Below are 17889 nucleotides of genomic sequence, written 5' to 3'. Positions count from 1 at the left end.
ATAGGATTGTTGCAAGGATTAAATAAGTTAACATATGCAAAATATGTAGAAGAGTGCCTGTCACATAGGAAGCACTATAGCTATTGTTATTGTGTTATTATGGATTAAGGTGGGGGGAGGTCAGCAGCTAGGAACAATGACCCGGGGTTGCCAGGGTCTCATTTCTGACTTTGCCACCTAATAGGTGAGTGATCTTGGCCACTTGATCTCTATGCTGCAGTTTCTTAAAGAGAAAAATCCCTAAGAGAAAAAAGAGCTATACTTTCTTTCATTGGGATGTTGCCAAGATGAAAATTATAACGCATCTAAACCATTCAGCATGGTATTCGGCACGTCCTGCGATCTGAACTGCTAGCTACTGTTAAGTCTTCTGTCCGGATTCACAGCAGAGATCTAGAAAGACAGTTTCTATTTCAACTGGATTCTCTGTATAATTTGTTGCCATTAAGTTCTATTCTTAAACTGTCTTGATAAGGAATTTAGAATAAGCAAATAAGTTGGTAGATAAAAAGTCAAGGAACCCTCAGGACTTTTTTTTTACAACTACTAAAAAGTTTGAAGTTACAACCCAGCTGGCCAAAGAGAAATCAGATTTAATTTCTTCAGGACTGAAGTTGTTGGGTAGGATCAAGTGAGCTACATTCCTGTTGGAGGCTCTTTGGACTAAATTCTTACCAACTTTTGGTCTATTGTAAACACTGAGGCTTCCTTGAAATAAAATACTCCTGAAAAATACTATGTGTATGTGTATAAAAAACAAAACCACCCATGCTTCACACATTATAAAAGTTTGTCCAAGAACAGTTTAAAAGCTCGGAAATGCCACATTTATTCCAGACTATCAGAAGCAGAAAATATTAAGAAGAGGTGGCAAGAATACACAGAACTGTACAAAAAAGATCTTCACGACCCAGATAATCACAGTGGTGTGATCATTCACCTAGAGCCAGATATCCTGGAGTGTGAAGTCAAGTGGGCCTTGGGAAGCATAGTACGAACAAAGCTAGTGCAGGTGATGGGATTCCAGTTGAGCTGTTTCAAATCCTGAAAGATGATGCTGTGAAAGTGCTGCACTCAATATGCCAGCAAATTTGGAAAGCTCAGCAGTGGCCGCAGGACTGGAAAAGGTCAGTTTGCATTCCAATCCCAAAGAAAGGCAATCCCAAAGAATGCTCAAACTACTGCACAACTGCACTCATCTCACACGCTAAAATGCTCAAAATTCTCCAAGCCAGGCTTCAGCAATACGTGAACCGTGAACTTCCTGATGTTCAAGCTGGATTTACAAAAGGCAGAGGAACCAGAGATCAAGTCGCCAACATCTGCTGGATCATGGAAAAAGCAAGAGAGTTCCAGAAAAACATCTATTTCTGCTTTATTGACTATGCCAAAGCCCTTGACTGTGTGGATCACAATAAACTGTGGAAAATTCTCTAAGAGATGGGAATATCAGACCACCTGACCTGCCTCTTGAGAAACCTATATGCAGGTCAGGAAGCAACAGTTAGAACTGGACATGGAACAACAGACTGGTTCCAAATAGGAAAAGGAGTACGTCAAGGCTGTATATTGTCACCCTGCTTATTTAACGTCTATGCAGAGTACATCATGAGAAACGCTGGGCTGGAAGAAGCACAAGCTGGAATCAAGATTGCCGGGAGAAATATCAGTAACCTTAGATATGCAGATGACACCACCCTTATGGCAGAAAGTGAAGAGGAACTCAAAAGCCTCTTGATGAAAGAGAAAGAGGAGAGTGGAAAAGTTGGCTTAAAGCTCAACATTCAGAAAACTAAGATCATGGTATCTGGTCCCATCACATCATGGGAAATAAATGGGGAAACAGTGGAAACAGTGGCTGACTTTATTTTTGGGGGCTCCAAAATCACTGCAGATGGTGACTGCAGCCATGAAATTAAAAGATGGTTACTTCTTGGAAGGAAAGCTATGACCAACCTAGATAGCATATTAAGAAGCAGAGACATTACTTTGCCAACAAAGGTCTGTCTAGTCAAGGATATGGTTTTTCCAGTGGTCATGTATGGATGTGAGAGCTGGACTGTGAAGAAAGCTGAGCACTGAAGAATTAATGCTTTTGAACTGTGGTGCTGGAGAAAAGTCTTGATCCAACCAGTTGGATCTGCAAGCAGATCCAACCAGTCCATTCTAAAGGAGATCCTGGGTGTTCACTGGAAGGTCTGATGCTAAAGCTGAAACTCCAACACTTTGGCCACCTCATGCGAACAGCTGACTCATTGGAAAAGACCCTGATGCTGGGAGGGATTGGGCGCAGGAGGAGAAGGGGACGACAGAGGATGAGATGGCTGGATGGTGTCACCGACTCGATGGACATGAGTTTGGGTGAACTCCGGGAGTTGGTGATGGACAGGGAGGCCTGGTGTGCTGTGATTCATGGGGTCACAAAGAGTTGGACACGACTGAGAGACTGAACTGAACTGAATCTCCACTCAGTAATTTTTAAAACAGTAAACAAGAAATTATTCAATTTCATACACTGTTTTAATTCATAAAGTTGATTTCTTAGTTGATAGCACCACGCCCATGAAGAAGAAGCAATTGCATTTTGATGCTAATTCTAACTTTTGTTCTAAGGAATAGATCCCACACTTTTAAAAAGAGCACTGAGACCATAAATAATTGAGATGTAAAAACTTGATGATGTCAGTTAAATCTCAAAGCCACAATACAGCAGGTTTAAATTTCAATGGATGATGACAAATCTTCTCTAAGATTAATGGACAGCATACCCTAGTAATTCACTCATTTTACTTCTTAGCTTTTGTAAAAATTTTATATTAGGCCACAATAGCACTACTTTTTTTAGTCCTACTCTCTGCTAGAACTTGAAATAATGTGAAAAGGGTGAAAGCACAGTAATAAAATAGTAACACTGGCATTAAACTGTCCTACATCTTCTGTTGATGAAGGAAAATAGTTTACCATAAATGGGAAACAGAGGAGAGGGAACAATTCATTTGATGTCCACGGGATAAAGGTAGGTGGGGAGAAACTATACTATTGATTTACAAAAATACTACTAAGTGAAAACCATTTTGTAGGTATTGAGGAAAACGTCAAGGCAATAGAGCCCATTCTGGAGGGTACGGTGAAACACACTCAACACACACACTCTAGTATTTAGAGTTAGCTAGAAATATCAGGAGGACCACTGAACCAGTGAATCTCAATGAACAAAAACGATGTAATGAATAATCCGTGCAGCTTTTAAAAACCTTCTAACTCCATATGCACTTAACATTAGAGGTCTGAAGTGCATGAAGCAAAACCAGGCAGAAGCAGAGGGAGAAATAAACAATTCAACAGTGATCACTGGAGACTTTAATACCTTACTTTCAATAACCGACAGAACAACTAGATAGAAGATGAAGAAGGAAACAGAAGACTTGCATAAAACTATTTGCCAACTAGACCTAGAGTACTCCACCCAGGAATAACAAAATATACATTCTTCTCAAGTGTATACAGAACATTCTCCAGGACAGACCATATGTTAGGTTATAAAACAAGCCTCAATATACTTAAAATGATTGAAATCATATAAAATACATTCTCCAACCAAAATGGAAAGAAGTTAGAACTCTACAACAGAAGGAAATTTGGGAAATAAGGAAATATGTGGGATTTAAACAACACAGTCCTAAATAGCCAATGGGTCAAAAAGAAAAATCATAATGGAAACTAGAAAATATTCTTAAGATGAATGATATACAAAGCAAAACATACCAAAACTTATGGATGGGTGAAACTGTGCTTCAGAGAAATTTATAGCTAAAATGTATATATTAAAAAAGAAAGATCTGAAGTCAATAACATAATCTTCACTTTAAGAGAAGAAAAAATTAAACCCAAAGTAAGCAGAAAGGAGAAAATAATAAGGATGTGAGTGAAAATTAATAAAATAGAGTACAAAAATATACAAAGCAATAAAACCAAAAGTTGGTTCCTTGAAAAGATCAACATTTACAAACTTTCATCTAGGCATAACTAGCTAAACCATGCATAAATGTTCAGTGCATATGCTTTTGACCAGGCAAAAAAGAACTCGAGCTACTAAAATCAAAAATGAAAAGAGCAGACATTACTATCAACATTGAGCCAATAAAAAGGATTATAAGGGAATCTTATGGACAACTTTATGCCAGGCAATCAGATAACCTAGATGAAATGGACAAATTCCTGGAGAGACACAAATTACTTAAACCGACTTACCGAGAACAGAACACATGAATAGGCTTAAAAGAAGAGAGTGTATCAGCAACCAAAAAACTTCCCACAAAGGAAAGACCATGACCAGATGGCTTCACCAGTGAATTCTACCAGTTAAGAATTAACACCAATCCTTTTCAAATGCTTTCAAAACACAAGAGAGAAGGAAACACTTCGTAATTAAGGCTAGCATCACACTGATAACAAGTCAGAGAAAGACATCACAAGAAAATTACAGACCAATATCCCTCATTGAATGTAGACACAAAAACGCTCAGCAAAATACTAACAACTTGAATCCTGAAACTTATAAAAACATAATCCCATTATGACCAGCTGGGATTTATCTCAGGAATATAAGCTTGGTTCAACATACGAAAATCAATTAATATAATATGCCATATTAATAGAATAAAAAACCACACAATCATCTTAATAGGCATAGAAAAAGTACACTTGTGTTATGATAAAATGTTAATGTTTATCAGTGTTATGATAAAAACATCCAACAAGCTAGAAGCAACAGGGAACTTTTCAACCTGATAAAAGGACATCAACGAAAATCCCACAGCTAACATCATACTCCATGGGGACAGGGTGAACGCTTTTCCCTTTAGATCAGGAACAAGACATGGATGTCTGCTTGTACCACTTCTACTGAACACTTCACTAATGAAGGCTCTAGCCAGGAGCAATTAAACAAGAAAATGAAATAACAGGCAGCCTGACTGGGAATGGAGAAGTAAAACAACCTCTCTTTGCAGATACACTCTTGTACATAGAAAATTCTAAGGCATCCACTGAAAAACTATTAGCGCTAGTAAATGAGTTTAGCAAGGCTGCAAGGATAAAGGTTGCTAAGATGACTCTACCACCTGAAAATGACTTGCAAATTCAAGGTAATCCCTATCAACATCCCAGGTAGTTTTGTGTTTTTTTGTTTTTGTTTTGTTTTTTTTTTTGCAGATATTAAAAACTGTTGTAAATTCACACGAAAATGCAAGGAAATGCAATGTTCTGAGCAGCCAAAACAATCTTGGGGAAAAAAAAAGAAAACCAACTTGGAGGACTCACACTTCCCAATTTCTAACTTACTGCAAAGTAACAATAATCAATACCATGTGATCCTGGCACAAGGACAGGCATAGGGACCAATAAAATAGAACTCAGAGTCCAGAAATAAATCCATGTATTATGCTTAACTGACTTTTGACAGGAGTGCCTAGACCATTCATCTGGGGAAAAAGAAGAATCTCTTCAACAAATGGTACTGGGGCAAAAAATATCCGACATGCAAAAAAAAAAAAAAAAAAAAAAAGAAGCTGGACCTCTACCTCACATCATATACATATATTAACTCAAAAAGGATGAGAGGACTAAATACAAGAGCTAGAACTATAACACTCTTGGAAGTCTCTGAGCCCTTGAATCAGGCAATGGTTTCTTAGATATGACTCCCAAAACACAAACCAAACAAAAAATAGACTGATTGGAGTCCCCCCCAGGAACCCCCAAAACAAAAAACACTTGTACTTCAAAAGACACTATCAAGAAAGTGAACAGAGAACTTACAGGAGAAAAATATCTGCAAATCACATATTTGATAGAGGCCTGTGCTTAGTCACTCAGTCGTGTCCGACTGTTTGCGACACCATGGACTGTAGCCCACCAGGCTCCTCTGTCCATGGGATTCTCCAGGCAAGAATACTGGAGTGGGCTGCCATGCCCTCCTCCAGGGGATCTTCCCGACCCAGGGATTGAACCCAGGTCTCCCACATGGCAGGTGGATTCTTTACCATCTGAGCCACCAGGGAAGTCTGATAAAGGCCTCGGATCTGGATTTTATAAAGAACTCTTAGAACACAATAATAAAAAGACAAAAAATTCAATTAAAAATGGGCAAAGGACTTGAATAGACATTTCTCCAAACAAGATATTCCAGTAGCCAACAGGCACGTGAGATGTTCAGTGTCCTTAGTTTTTCGGGCGAGCGTGCTCAGTCGCTTCAGCTGTCTCCGACTCTCTGAGACCCTAAGGACTGCAGCCCGCTAGGCTCCTCTGTTCATGGGACTCTCCAGTATTCTTGCCAGGGAGAAAAATGCAAATCAAAGTCACAATGAGGTGCCACTTCAAACCCACTAGACATGGCAAAATTTTTTAGAAAAACGAAAATATGCACTGGTGAGGAGGCAGAGAAACAGGAGCACCTGCACACTGCTGGTATGAAAGGGAGATTGTACAGCTGCCTGGAGGTCAATCTGGTTGGTTTCCAACAAGTTAAACCTAGAGCTAACATATACTCCAGCAATTCTACTCCTAGGGATATATCCAAGAGAATTAAAGATACATTCACAAGAAAATCTGAGTACACATGCTGATGGAACCATTCATAAAAGACAAAAGGTGGAAACAACCCACAACATCCATCAGTGGATGGATGAACAAAATGCAGTCTCTATCTACCTATCTATCCATCCACACAATGAAACGGGGCTTTCCTGGTGGCTTGATGGTAACGAATCTGCTTGCAACGCAGGAGAGCCAGATTCCATCCCTGTGTTGGAAAGATCCCCTGGAGAAGGAAATGGCAACCCACTCCAGTACTCGTCTGGAGAATTCCATGGACAGAGGAGCCTGGCGGGCTATAGTCCATGGGGTCACAAAGAGTTGGACACGACTGAGCGACTAACGCGTCCACACAATGGTATATTATTCAGTTACAAAAAAGAACAAAGTATTGATACATGCTGCAAACGGATGAACTGTGAAATATTATAGGAAGTGAAAGAACCCAAATACTGAGTCCACATAGTGAATGATTCTATTTACACAAAATGCCTAGAACAGGCAAATCCTTAGAGACAGAGATTAGTGGGCTGGCAGGGGTGAAAGGGTATGAGGCTTCTTTCTGGGATGATGAAAACGTTGTAGAATTAAGACAGTTGTGATGGTTGTACAACTGTGTGAATATGCTAAAAAACCACGGAAATAGCTTACCTTTAAAAGGGTAAATTTCATGGTATGTGAATTATATCTATCTTTAGCCGTGCTCTCGTGTGTCTGTTACTAATGGGAATACTCTCAACTGAGGTATGCTCAGGTGGAAGGTTGGGAACTCACTGCTCAAAACAGCTACATATCCTGATAACCCCTTCAAGTTTATCATATTGATTCATATAACAAAATATTTCAACAGCTTCCTTACAAATAATGCCAAAAAAATTACATTTACACATGTAAAATTATTCTCATCCAACTTTAGAATTTACTGTTTTTAAAAGAATACAGGACTTTTCCAGTGGTCCAATGGTTAAGAATTTGCCAGCCAAAACAGGGGACACAAGCTTGACCCCTGCTGCAGGAAGATTCCACATGCTATGGAGCAACTAAGCCGTGGGCCACAACTGCTGAGCCTGAGGTCTAGAGCCTGGGCTCTGCGTCAGGAGAAAGCAAGCAACAGTGAGCCCATGTACCGCAGCGACGAGTCCCTGCTCACCGCAACCAGAGCGTGCCCCTGCGCAGCCACAGAGACCCAGCACGGCATGCCCGCCTGCACAGAACACTGCATAAACCAGGCAAAAAATCTCGGACAGATACAATTTATTACTAACAGCATGGATTTCGGAGAATTTTTTGTACACTCATCCTTTCATCTCACCAAGTATTTATTGAGCACTTACTATGTGCGAAGCACATTACTAGGTACCAGGGATACAGTGGGAAGAGACACAGTTGAATGTCCCTGTGGCTGTGGAGCTGACGTGCTGGAGGAGGCAGATCAACCGTAAACAAATAAGCAAGGATCAGAGAGTGAGGGGCAGTCTTGAAGAAAATAAAATGGAGAAACTCATTTCAAGGCCCGAGGGGGCATCGCTACGCAGGGTGTCCCCACACCTGGGTCCTATCTGGAAACTGCAGGAGCCAACATAAAAATATCAAAAGAAATAGCATTGCTGTTCCTCCCCTGGAGAGCATGAGCACCTTCTGTCTCTGAAACATACACAGATGAAATGGGTATGCGATCTCCCAATCAGCCTTCCAAACACAAGTGGTTGAATAATACTCGACAACACAGCTTTTTAATTTTATTATTTATTTATTTTAATACAAAGCTTTGGCATTAGCAATTTTATGAAAAAATAAAATGTACTAAAAATAAATGCTTGTGTGGCATGATTGGTAAATGATGCACAAAAATAGGTTCTTTTTTCCTTCAAGGCAATCAGTCAGAAAGCAGTGTTTTTCTTTCTTCAAAACCATTCTACCCTATGGAATAAAAGGAGAAAAAGAGAGGTCAAGAATTAGTTAAAGGGTATTTGTCAAATTTTTAAAATAGAAAGTAATTCTAACTGAATGGTGGGCTGGGTTGTCCCCAAGTATTTCCCAGAGCAGTTTGGTCAAGCCAGTCAAGCCAGTAAGCTCCTGAACTCAGCAGCTTCAGATCTGAGGTTAAGCGGCTCAGTCACTTAAAAGTGTGTTAGTACTTCCAAAAGGAAGGCAGGGGAAAGTACAGGTTAATAGCGTTTTGTTTAAAAAACGTGGGGACAAGTATACAGTTCACAACGTGTCCTGGTTTGAATGCGTGTTCTGCATGCTGAAGGCCCTGAGATCTGTAGCTGCTGTCTTCAAAATACGCTCTCCCTTTCTACCTCAAACAAACATGTCTGTCTTTATTCTGAAATAAGATTTGAGGAGTATGGGCTCCCAGGGCTATAAGGCTTTCTTACAGGAGCTCACGGATTTAATGTGCGTGTATTTTGTGTGTTTGCGTGTGTGTCTCCTCCTAAACCAGGTGCCTGAAGGAACCTGGCATCTGAAGCTTCCTTCATTACCCTCAGGCTAATGCTGTCCCTCTGCAGCCTGACGGTGTGGGACTGCTCTAGCTTGCTCAACCCTTCTGGAGTCTGGTTCATTGCTCTGGTTTCTATGTACCATGTCTTCCATTCTGCTCTCTTTTCTGCCTGCTGAGCTCCAGATCCACACTCTGGACCCAAATCACTTACTCTCGGGTCATCATACAGCTCTCTAGCATTTCCTGTTTTATCTCTTCCCCGTCGTCCTGACTTTCTCCTTCAGCTCCGTATTTTTACCTAACCTACCTTCTTGCTTTCTGTCTCTACCATGCCAAAGCAATTTCTCAGTCATTAGCAATTTTCTTTTTACTGAAAAGCCTTAGACACCACCTGCTGGTTACAAAAAAAAACTGCAAAAAAACAGAAACACAAAAAAACAGAAAACCACCACAGTCCAAATGCCATAGTCTGCCGACTTCCACCATCACCTACAGCAGACACATCAAACCGCACAACTCCCAGAACCTGCTGAGCTTCTTCCTCACCTGTCTTAATGCTGCCTGGCCTGGGTTCTAAGTCACTTCCTCCAGGAAGCCTTTCTGCCTCCCTCAGGGGCGGAGCGGGAGCGCCCCTGCGTCCGTGTGGCACTCATGCCACACTGCCCTGGCACAGGCGCAGCACCAGCTGCAGGAGCGGGGCAGCCCGTCAGCCCAGGGCTCCTGCAGGGCAGGCCTGGTGCCCCAGGCTGCGGAGATGGTGCCTCACCAACGGAAGGCTCAGGGTTGGGGTCATTCACGAAACTGTGAATGAGGCCCTACACTTGTTCATTAAATACAGTTCATATTTAATACGACACACTGTTTTTATAATATTTCCTCAGTAGGCATAGGGACTTTTAATGGGTGAGTCAAGATTTTTAAACTTACTTTTTTTTTGCTGCCTTTCTAAGTAATTATGGGGCTTCCCTGGTGGTTCAGACAGTAAGGAATCTACCTGCAATGTGGGAGACCCAGGTTCAATCCTGGGTTGGGAATATACCCTGGAGAAGGGAATGGCAACTCACTCCAGTATGCTTGTCTGGAGAATTCCATGGACAGAGGAGCCAGGTGGGCTACAGTCCATGGAGTCGCAAAGAGCTGGACACAACTGAATGGCTAACACATGTAAGTATTTAAAAAAAAACCCGATGAAGCCAAACATTAAAGGCACTTCTGAAAAATAAAAAGACCGACAAAGACAAGACAGAAACCCAATCAAAGGTTCTACTGCTTTAATCTTCTTTTTTGTCACTAAGTTTTTACAAAACCAAATTTATCCTTTTCAACCATATTATCTGGAACCCTTAAATGGCCCTCTGGAATAGTCAAAGAAAAACAGCGTAAAGGCTTGGAACCAGAAGTACTGGGCTGGAATCCCAGGCCCTTCCTCCCATGGCATTTCTTGGGGGTCACGCAGCCCCTCTGGGCCTCAGGTTACTCCTTTGTGTACGTATTTCAGGCTCACTGTGGCTAAAAGGAGACCTAAATGCTAAAAGAAAGAAGGGTATTCATAGTGAGGCTGGGGACAAGTATTTGCTGACATTCCTACAAAAAAAGCTGTCTCAGGAAAATAAACAATCAGATATGTGTGCCAGTGTGAGCAAGTTATTAGGTTGAGGACTTCCCAGATGGCCCAGTGGTTAAGAATCTGCCTGCTCAGAATGCCGAGTGAATCCACAACCCTGGCATCAAAGGAATGTGGTGCTGTTGTTCAGTCACTAAGTCGTGTCCAACTCCTTGCAACCCCATGGACTGCAGCACACCAGGCTTCCCTGTCCTTCACTATCTCCCAGAGATTGCTCAAACTCATGTCCACTGAGTCGGTGATGCCATCCAACCATCTCATCCTCTGTTGTCCCCTTCTCCTCCTGCCCTCAATCCCTCCCAGCAACAGGGTCTTTTCCAATGTAAAAAATGGAGATCTCAGGTGATGCTGGGAAGAGCAAAATAAAAGAATTAAAAAAGAAAAAAAGAATCTGCCTACCAATGCAGGGGATGCGGGTTTGATCCCCAGGCTGGGAAGAGTCCACGCGTAACTAAGTCTACGCACCTCAACTACTGAGCCTGTGCTCTAGAGCCTGGGAGCCACAACTACTGAAGCCTGGGCCCCCTAAAGCCTATGCTCTGTAACAAGAAAAGCCACTGCAAGAAGCAGCCTGTATACCACAGTCAGAGAGCAGCCCCTGCTTGCTGCAACTAGAGAAAGCCTGCACACAGTAACCAAGACCTAGCATAGTCAAAAAAAAAAAAAAAAAAAAAAGAAGTTATTAGATTGAGAACTAAAAATTCAAAATTCTTCAGCTCAGTGTTTCTCAAACTGCAGGCTGCAACCTATTAATGGATCATAAAATCAGTGCAGGAGTTTGTGACCCATATTAACAATAAGAAACCACAGAGAAGAAAAGATCTGTACGTAGTAAGGAAAACTGCAGAACTTCTGTTTCAGTCATACGTGTGGGAGCACTGGGTCACAATAGAAAATGTATTTCTTACAGTAGGAGATGATTTTAAAGTTTTAAAAACACTGCTTGACCCTAAAGATTCGATAAGGGATAGCCAGCTGAGACCCAGACCCCTCTCATTGGGTTTTGATCTCTCCTAGGAAGGGATCATTTTGGACAGACAATTCAAGAGGAACTCTGAGAACTAGGAGTCTTAGAACTTCTGTCTGACTCAAGCTGCAGGTGCTGCTAAGTCACTTCAGTCGTGTCTGACCCTGTGCGACCCCAGAGACAGCAGCCCACCAGGCTGCCCCGTCCCTGGGATTCTCCAGGCAGGAACACTGGACCAGGTTGCCATTTCCTTCTCCAATGCATGAAAGTGAAAAGTGAAAGTGAAGTCGCTCAGTTGTGCCCGACTGTTTGTGACCCCATGGACTGCAGCCTACCAGGCTCCTCCATCCATGGGATTTTCCAGGCAAGAGTACTGGAGTGGGGCGCCATTGCCTTCTCCAATCTGATTCAAGATCTGCCTCCAAACAGCTCCTGCCTTGTAGTTTCCATCTGAATAAGCAACTCCTGGCAAGCTCATTAGCTTTTAAGAGAGCTCATTTTCATGGAGGGACAATTCTTACTGGCAGGAAGTTCTTCCTTACATTAAATGGAAACCTACCTCCCTGTAGATGTCTCCAGAGCTACACAGGAAGTATTACCCTCTGCAGGCACTGGTTAGTCACCATGAGACTATTACAAGTATTAACTGGGGGCAATGTGGGCAGTAACAGAGTCCCACAAAGGAGTAAGATCTTGGTAGGCACACAATAAACAGTAGCTGTTCTCACCTTTGAAAGTCCCCCAAATATTTGATAACACCTCTTACATCACCTCAGTCTCCTCTTTTCTAAGGTTCAGTTCAGTTCACTCGCACAGTCGTGTCCGACTCTTTGCAACCCCATGAATCGCAGCACGCCAGGCCTCCCTGTCCATCACCAACTCCCAGAGTTCACTCAGACTCACGTCCATCGAGTCAGTGATGCCATCCAGCCATCTCATCCTCTGTCGTCCCCTTCTCCTCCTGCCCTCAATCCCTCCCAGCATCAGTCTTTTCCAATGAGTCAACTCTTCACATGAAGTGGCCAAAGTACTAGAGTTTCAGCTTTAGCATCATTCCCTCCAAAGAAATCCCAGGGCTGATCTCCCTCAGAATGGACTGGTTGGATCTCCTTGCAGTCCAAGGGACTCTCAAGAGTCTTCTCCAACACCACAGTTCAAAAGCATCAATTCTTCGGCACTCAGCCTTCTTCACAGTCCAACTCTCACATCCATACATGACTGCAGAAAAAACCACAGCCTTGACTAGAGGACCTTAGTCGGCAAAGTAATGTCTCTGCTTTTGAATATGCTATCTAGGTTGGTCATAACTTTTCTTCCAAGGAGTAAGCGTCTTTCAATTTCATGGCTGCAGTCAAAGGTAAATATCCCCAAAGTATGAAATGATTAAGTTTTCAGATACTTTTATATTGAAATATGTCAATGTTCCTCTTAAAAAGCTTGAGCAAAACAATTCAGAAATACTGAAATACTCTTAGTAGAGAGTAAAACAGAAACATCACTTCCTCTGACCTGGCCTATATATTTCCACCACTACAAGTCAGAGGAGGACAGCTCGAAAAGAACACTGACGCCCAGTGGGCTTGCTGCAGAGCTAGGACTTCTTGGTCTTCGATCATGCTGCAGGATTTCAGATTTGCTCCAATTCTTTCAACAAGTCAAGCACAGCAGATTCATTTCCTCTTGCCGAGACTGTCTGAATCTTAGATGCTAGTCTACACCCCTTTGCAAATCTCAGAACATGATTTCTATGCATCAGAATCCAGGAACTAAGAAAGGGCTGTAGAGAATACCTAGTTGAGCGCCCAGTCAACTCAAAATCTCTCCTACATCATCCATATCTTATAACTTATTCCTCAAATAAAAACATTTCAAATAAATATTTACTTTTCTTATGTTGAGGGAAAAATAGATTTATGCAAACATAAGCTGGTAAACGTTGAGATTTAAGAAGGTTTACTTAAATAACAAAACATAGCAGAAAACATACTTTGGGAATTGAAGTTCAATATAACTTGTTCAGTTGCTCACTTGTGTCTGACTTTTGCAACCCATGGACTGCAGCACGGCAGGCTTCCCTGTCCTTCACTATCTCCCGAAGCTTGCCCAAACCCATGACCATTGAGTTGATGATGCCATCCAACCATCTCATCCTGTCCCCTCCTCCTCCTTCTGTCCTCAGTCTTTCCCAGCATCAGAATCTTTTCCAGTGAATTTGCTCTTCGTATCAGGTGGCCAAAGCATTTGCGCTTTAGCTTCAGCACTAGTCCTTCCAATAAATATTCAGGGTTGATTTCCTTTAGGATTGACTGGTTGGATCTCCTTGCAGTCCAAGGGACTCTCAAGAGTCTTCTCCAGCATCACAGTTTGAAAGCATCAATTCTTCGGTGCTCAGCCTTCATAGTCCACCTCTCACATCTGTACATAACTACTGGAAAAACCATAGCTTTGACTATGTGGGACCTTTGTCAGCAAAGTGACGTATGCTTTTTAATATGCTGTCTAGGTTTGTCATAGCTTTCCTTCCAAGTAGCAAGCATTTTTTAATTTCAGTGATTTTGGAGCCAAAGAAAATGAAATCTGTCACTGTTTCCAATTTTTCCCTATCTATTTGCCATGAAGCGATGGGACCAGACACCATAGTCTTAGTTTTTTGAACGCTGAGTGTTAAGCTAGATTTTTCACTCTCTTCTTTCACCTTCATCAAGAGGCTCTTTAGCTCTTCTTTGCTTTCTGCCATTAGAGTGGTGTCATCTGCATATCTGAGGCTGTTGACACTTCTCCCAGAAATCTTGATTCCAGCTTGTGATTCATCCAGTCCAGCATTTCCCATGATGTCCTCTGCATAGAAGTCAAATAAGCAAGGTGACAGTAGACATACTCCTTTCCCAATCTGAACCAGTTCATCGCTTCATGTCTGGTTCTAACTGTTGCTTCTTGACCTGCATACAGGTTTCTCAGGAGGCAGGTAAGGTGGTCTGGTATTCTCATCTCTTTACGAATTTTCCACTGTTTGTTGTGATCTACACCGTCAAAAGGCTTTAGTGTAGTCGATGAAGCATAAGTTTTTCTAGAATTCCCTTGCTTTCTCTATGATCCAATGGATGTTGGCAATTTGATCTCTGGTTCCTTTGCCTTTTCTAAATCCAACTTGTACATCTTCAAGTTCTCGGTTCATGTATTGTTGAAGTCTATCTTGAAGGATTTTGAGCTTGCTAGCATGTGAAATGAGTGCAATTGTGCAGTAATCTGAACATTTTTTGGCACTGCGTTTCTTTGGGATTGGAATGAAAACTGACCCTTTCCAGTCCTGCGGCCACAGCTGAGTTTTTCAAATTTTTCCAAATTTGCTAGCATGTTGAGTGTAGCACTTTAATAGCATCTTTTTTTAGGATCTGAAGTAGCTCAGCTGGAATTCCAACACCTCTAACTAGCTTTGTTTTTAGTGATGCTTCCTAAGGCCCACTTGACCTCATACTCCACGATGTCTGGCTCTAGGTGAGTGATCACACCACCATGGTTATCTGGGTCATGAAGATCTTTTTTGTATAATTCTTCTGTATATTCCTGCCACTTTGTCTTCGTATCTTCTGCTTCTGTTAGGTTTATATCATTTCCGTTCTGTACTGTGTCCATCTCTGCATGAAATATTCCTTTGGTATCTCTAATTATCTTGAAGAGATCTCTAGTCTTTCCCATTCTACTGCTTTCCTCTATTTCTTTGCATTGTTCACTTAAGATAGCTTTCTTATCTCTTCCTGCTCTTCTTTGGAACTCTGCATTCAAATGGGTATATCTTTCCTTTTCTCCCTTGCCTTTCACTCCTCTTCTTTTCTCAGCTATTTGTAAGGCCTCCTCAGAGCCTTACTCAGGCACAACAAATGTTTGGGAAGCTAATATATAAAAATACATTTACCATGCATTTATTTGCTTCTTTGACTACTATCCTGTTTATATTTGTCAAGTTTCAAAATTCACTAGATCTGTTTATGGTATTAGAAAAGTAAAGCACAATTAGTCACGATTGAGTACTTATACAGTATTTCATCACAGTAGAAGGTGGTGCTCCCAGATACATGGACTTTTGATTAACTTAAGTTAAGTCACTATTGTCAAGCCCTGGGTGAACTTGCAGACTGTGGTGAGGGAGGCAGAGTGCTTTCAACCCCAGGTGAGCAGCAATCCATGACCCATGGAGGCCTGGACCAGGGCTGGGTTCCACAGCCCTGCTTTTGTATCTGGCCACAGATCTTGCTCACTGCTTGATCTTGCTCACAGGGTCTCACCAGTGGCTAGACTGGGTCAGTCTTACTGACATCACAGTACACAAGTTCAGTGTAACACTGTCAGAAAAGTAAACTGTAATAGTAGGTAGATGGTATAAGGTGGAATTTACTAGTAATATCCAGACAAATCATTAACATGTGAAAATACAGAATCTACTCATATAGAAGACCATCTTAGAAACGGAGGAGGGTACCCAGAAAACTGAAGCAGAGCAATTAAATTGAAAAGGCAATCTCATTTTGACTGCAATTTTTTGGTTAAACTGGGATGGGAAATAAGACATATTTCAAAGAATTAACGAAGAATTAATTATAAATTTGTTTGCTAAAACAAACTTTTCAGAATTAAAATCACACAGGAATTTTTCATCAATATTCTTGAGAAGGAGACATTAAATCAGAGTGGGCATTTATTTATTTATTTTTGGCTGCACTGAATGGCTTGTAGGATCTTAGTTTCCAGACAAGGAATCAAACCCAGGCCCCCAGCAGTGGAGGTGTGGAGTCCTGACCACTGGGCTGCTGGGGAGTTCCCAACCATTATTTCTTTTCAATCCCCTAGAATTAAAATGGGCTTAAAAAAACTAAGTACTGTTACAGAAAGTTAACACATAAAAGCATATAGGAGAGAAAAACATCATCCAAAATTTTACTAAATTAAGAAAATCACCATTAATAATTTGGTCACCATCCTTTTACCCATCCATATGTGTGTACACACACACACACACACACACACACACTCTCTCTCAACTTCTCTAAATGGAATTATGGAAACTGTCATTCAGAGTGGTTTTGACTAAGACATAGAAATAATAGTCAAATGAATAACTGTACTAACAACCCTCTACAAAGGCTAATGGGAGAAGGGATGGACTAAGACATGGATCTAAGGTCTATGACTCAGATTCTGAGTCATGCATGCATTTATGAATGGAACTCTAACTTACAACGGGTAACATGTCTATTGAGTATTCTCTAAAATATCTAAACCATGAACTGAGCACCTGGCCAATTCTGGGTGGCAGCAAGGTGACTATTAAATTACTTAACAATTCCCTAAAAGTGCCCAGTGTGCAGCTACTTGCTGTGATTGGTTTTTGCTCATTTGAGAAATTTTAAGAAATGGGCTTACATTATCATCTTGTCTGATGGGTTGGTATGGGAATAAGCAAAAGAGGTGACTACAGGAGAAATAAATATTTCCCTCCAAACTGAGAGTTGATTACAGGCACTCGTGAGCTCTTATGATTCAGTATTCTATTTCATGGAAGAAAATTAAATGCATTTGCCAAGTGATAAAGACAGATGGCCATCTTATTCATAAAACTTTGAAAGAATCTCAGAGGAACTGTTTTGGCTAACATTTATTGAGCACTTGTTATGTACGAGGCACTGTGCTAAGCACTTATATGCTAATTCTTACAACAATCCTATGATGTACTCCTACCATTATTCTTGTTTTATGGATGACTAAAATGAACTTCAGAAAAATATTATCTAGGTCTCACAAGAAAAATACGGAGGAGCAGGTAGCCATATCCAGGTATGTGTGACTCTAGAGTCTGAGCTATTAACACTGTGCTATGTTGAAGTAAAAGTGCATCAGGTGGGCCCAACAGAAGCAGCCAGCTGGTGACCTGCTGGCTGAGGTTGAGACTACTCATCTGAAGACTGAAGACTGCCAAGTGGTCATGACATCCTCTCAATATGTAATATGTCAAGAATGCCAAAGGGTACTTCTTGTAAGTATCTAGCCAAAAGATCAGGTTAGAAGTAATAAGATCATGTCATTGGAAATGGAAGTTTCTTGCCCATTGTTTCTACAGTTGGGCTATGAGCATTTAATGAAATCAATTACATGAGCGTGGTTGGTTGTTACTACTCAACTAAAGTGCCAGGACATAACAGAATACAGAGAGCACAGGAACTCCACCAATTCAAGTTCAAATTTCGGCAGTGTTCCAGGGATGCT

General features: G+C 41.3%; 1 protein-coding gene across 4 annotated transcripts in view; it reads right to left on the bottom strand.

Moving 5' to 3' along the window:
• The window catches only part of RNF130 (ring finger protein 130), a 183523-nt gene that overhangs the window by 36497 nt on the left and 129137 nt on the right, over positions 1-17889 (bottom strand). For 3 of the 4 annotated variants that reach the window (XM_027969274.2, XM_027969275.2, XM_042250854.1), the window contains one exon: positions 8325-8514. The exons of the other annotated variant lie outside the window; for it this stretch is intronic. In XM_027969274.2, the coding sequence (XP_027825075.1) occupies positions 8499-8514 (16 nt within the window). In that variant the 3' untranslated portion in view covers positions 8325-8498. Of the gene's footprint in view, positions 1-8324; positions 8515-17889 lie in introns of those variants that run through there. 4 annotated transcript variants of the gene reach the window in all.

Source organism: Ovis aries, chromosome 5 (assembly GCF_016772045.2).
Source record: "Ovis aries strain OAR_USU_Benz2616 breed Rambouillet chromosome 5, ARS-UI_Ramb_v3.0, whole genome shotgun sequence".
NCBI classification, from domain to species: domain Eukaryota; kingdom Metazoa; phylum Chordata; class Mammalia; order Artiodactyla; family Bovidae; genus Ovis; species Ovis aries.
Note: the sequence above shows the minus strand (reverse complement) of the source record. Positions and strands in the feature narration are given on the sequence as shown.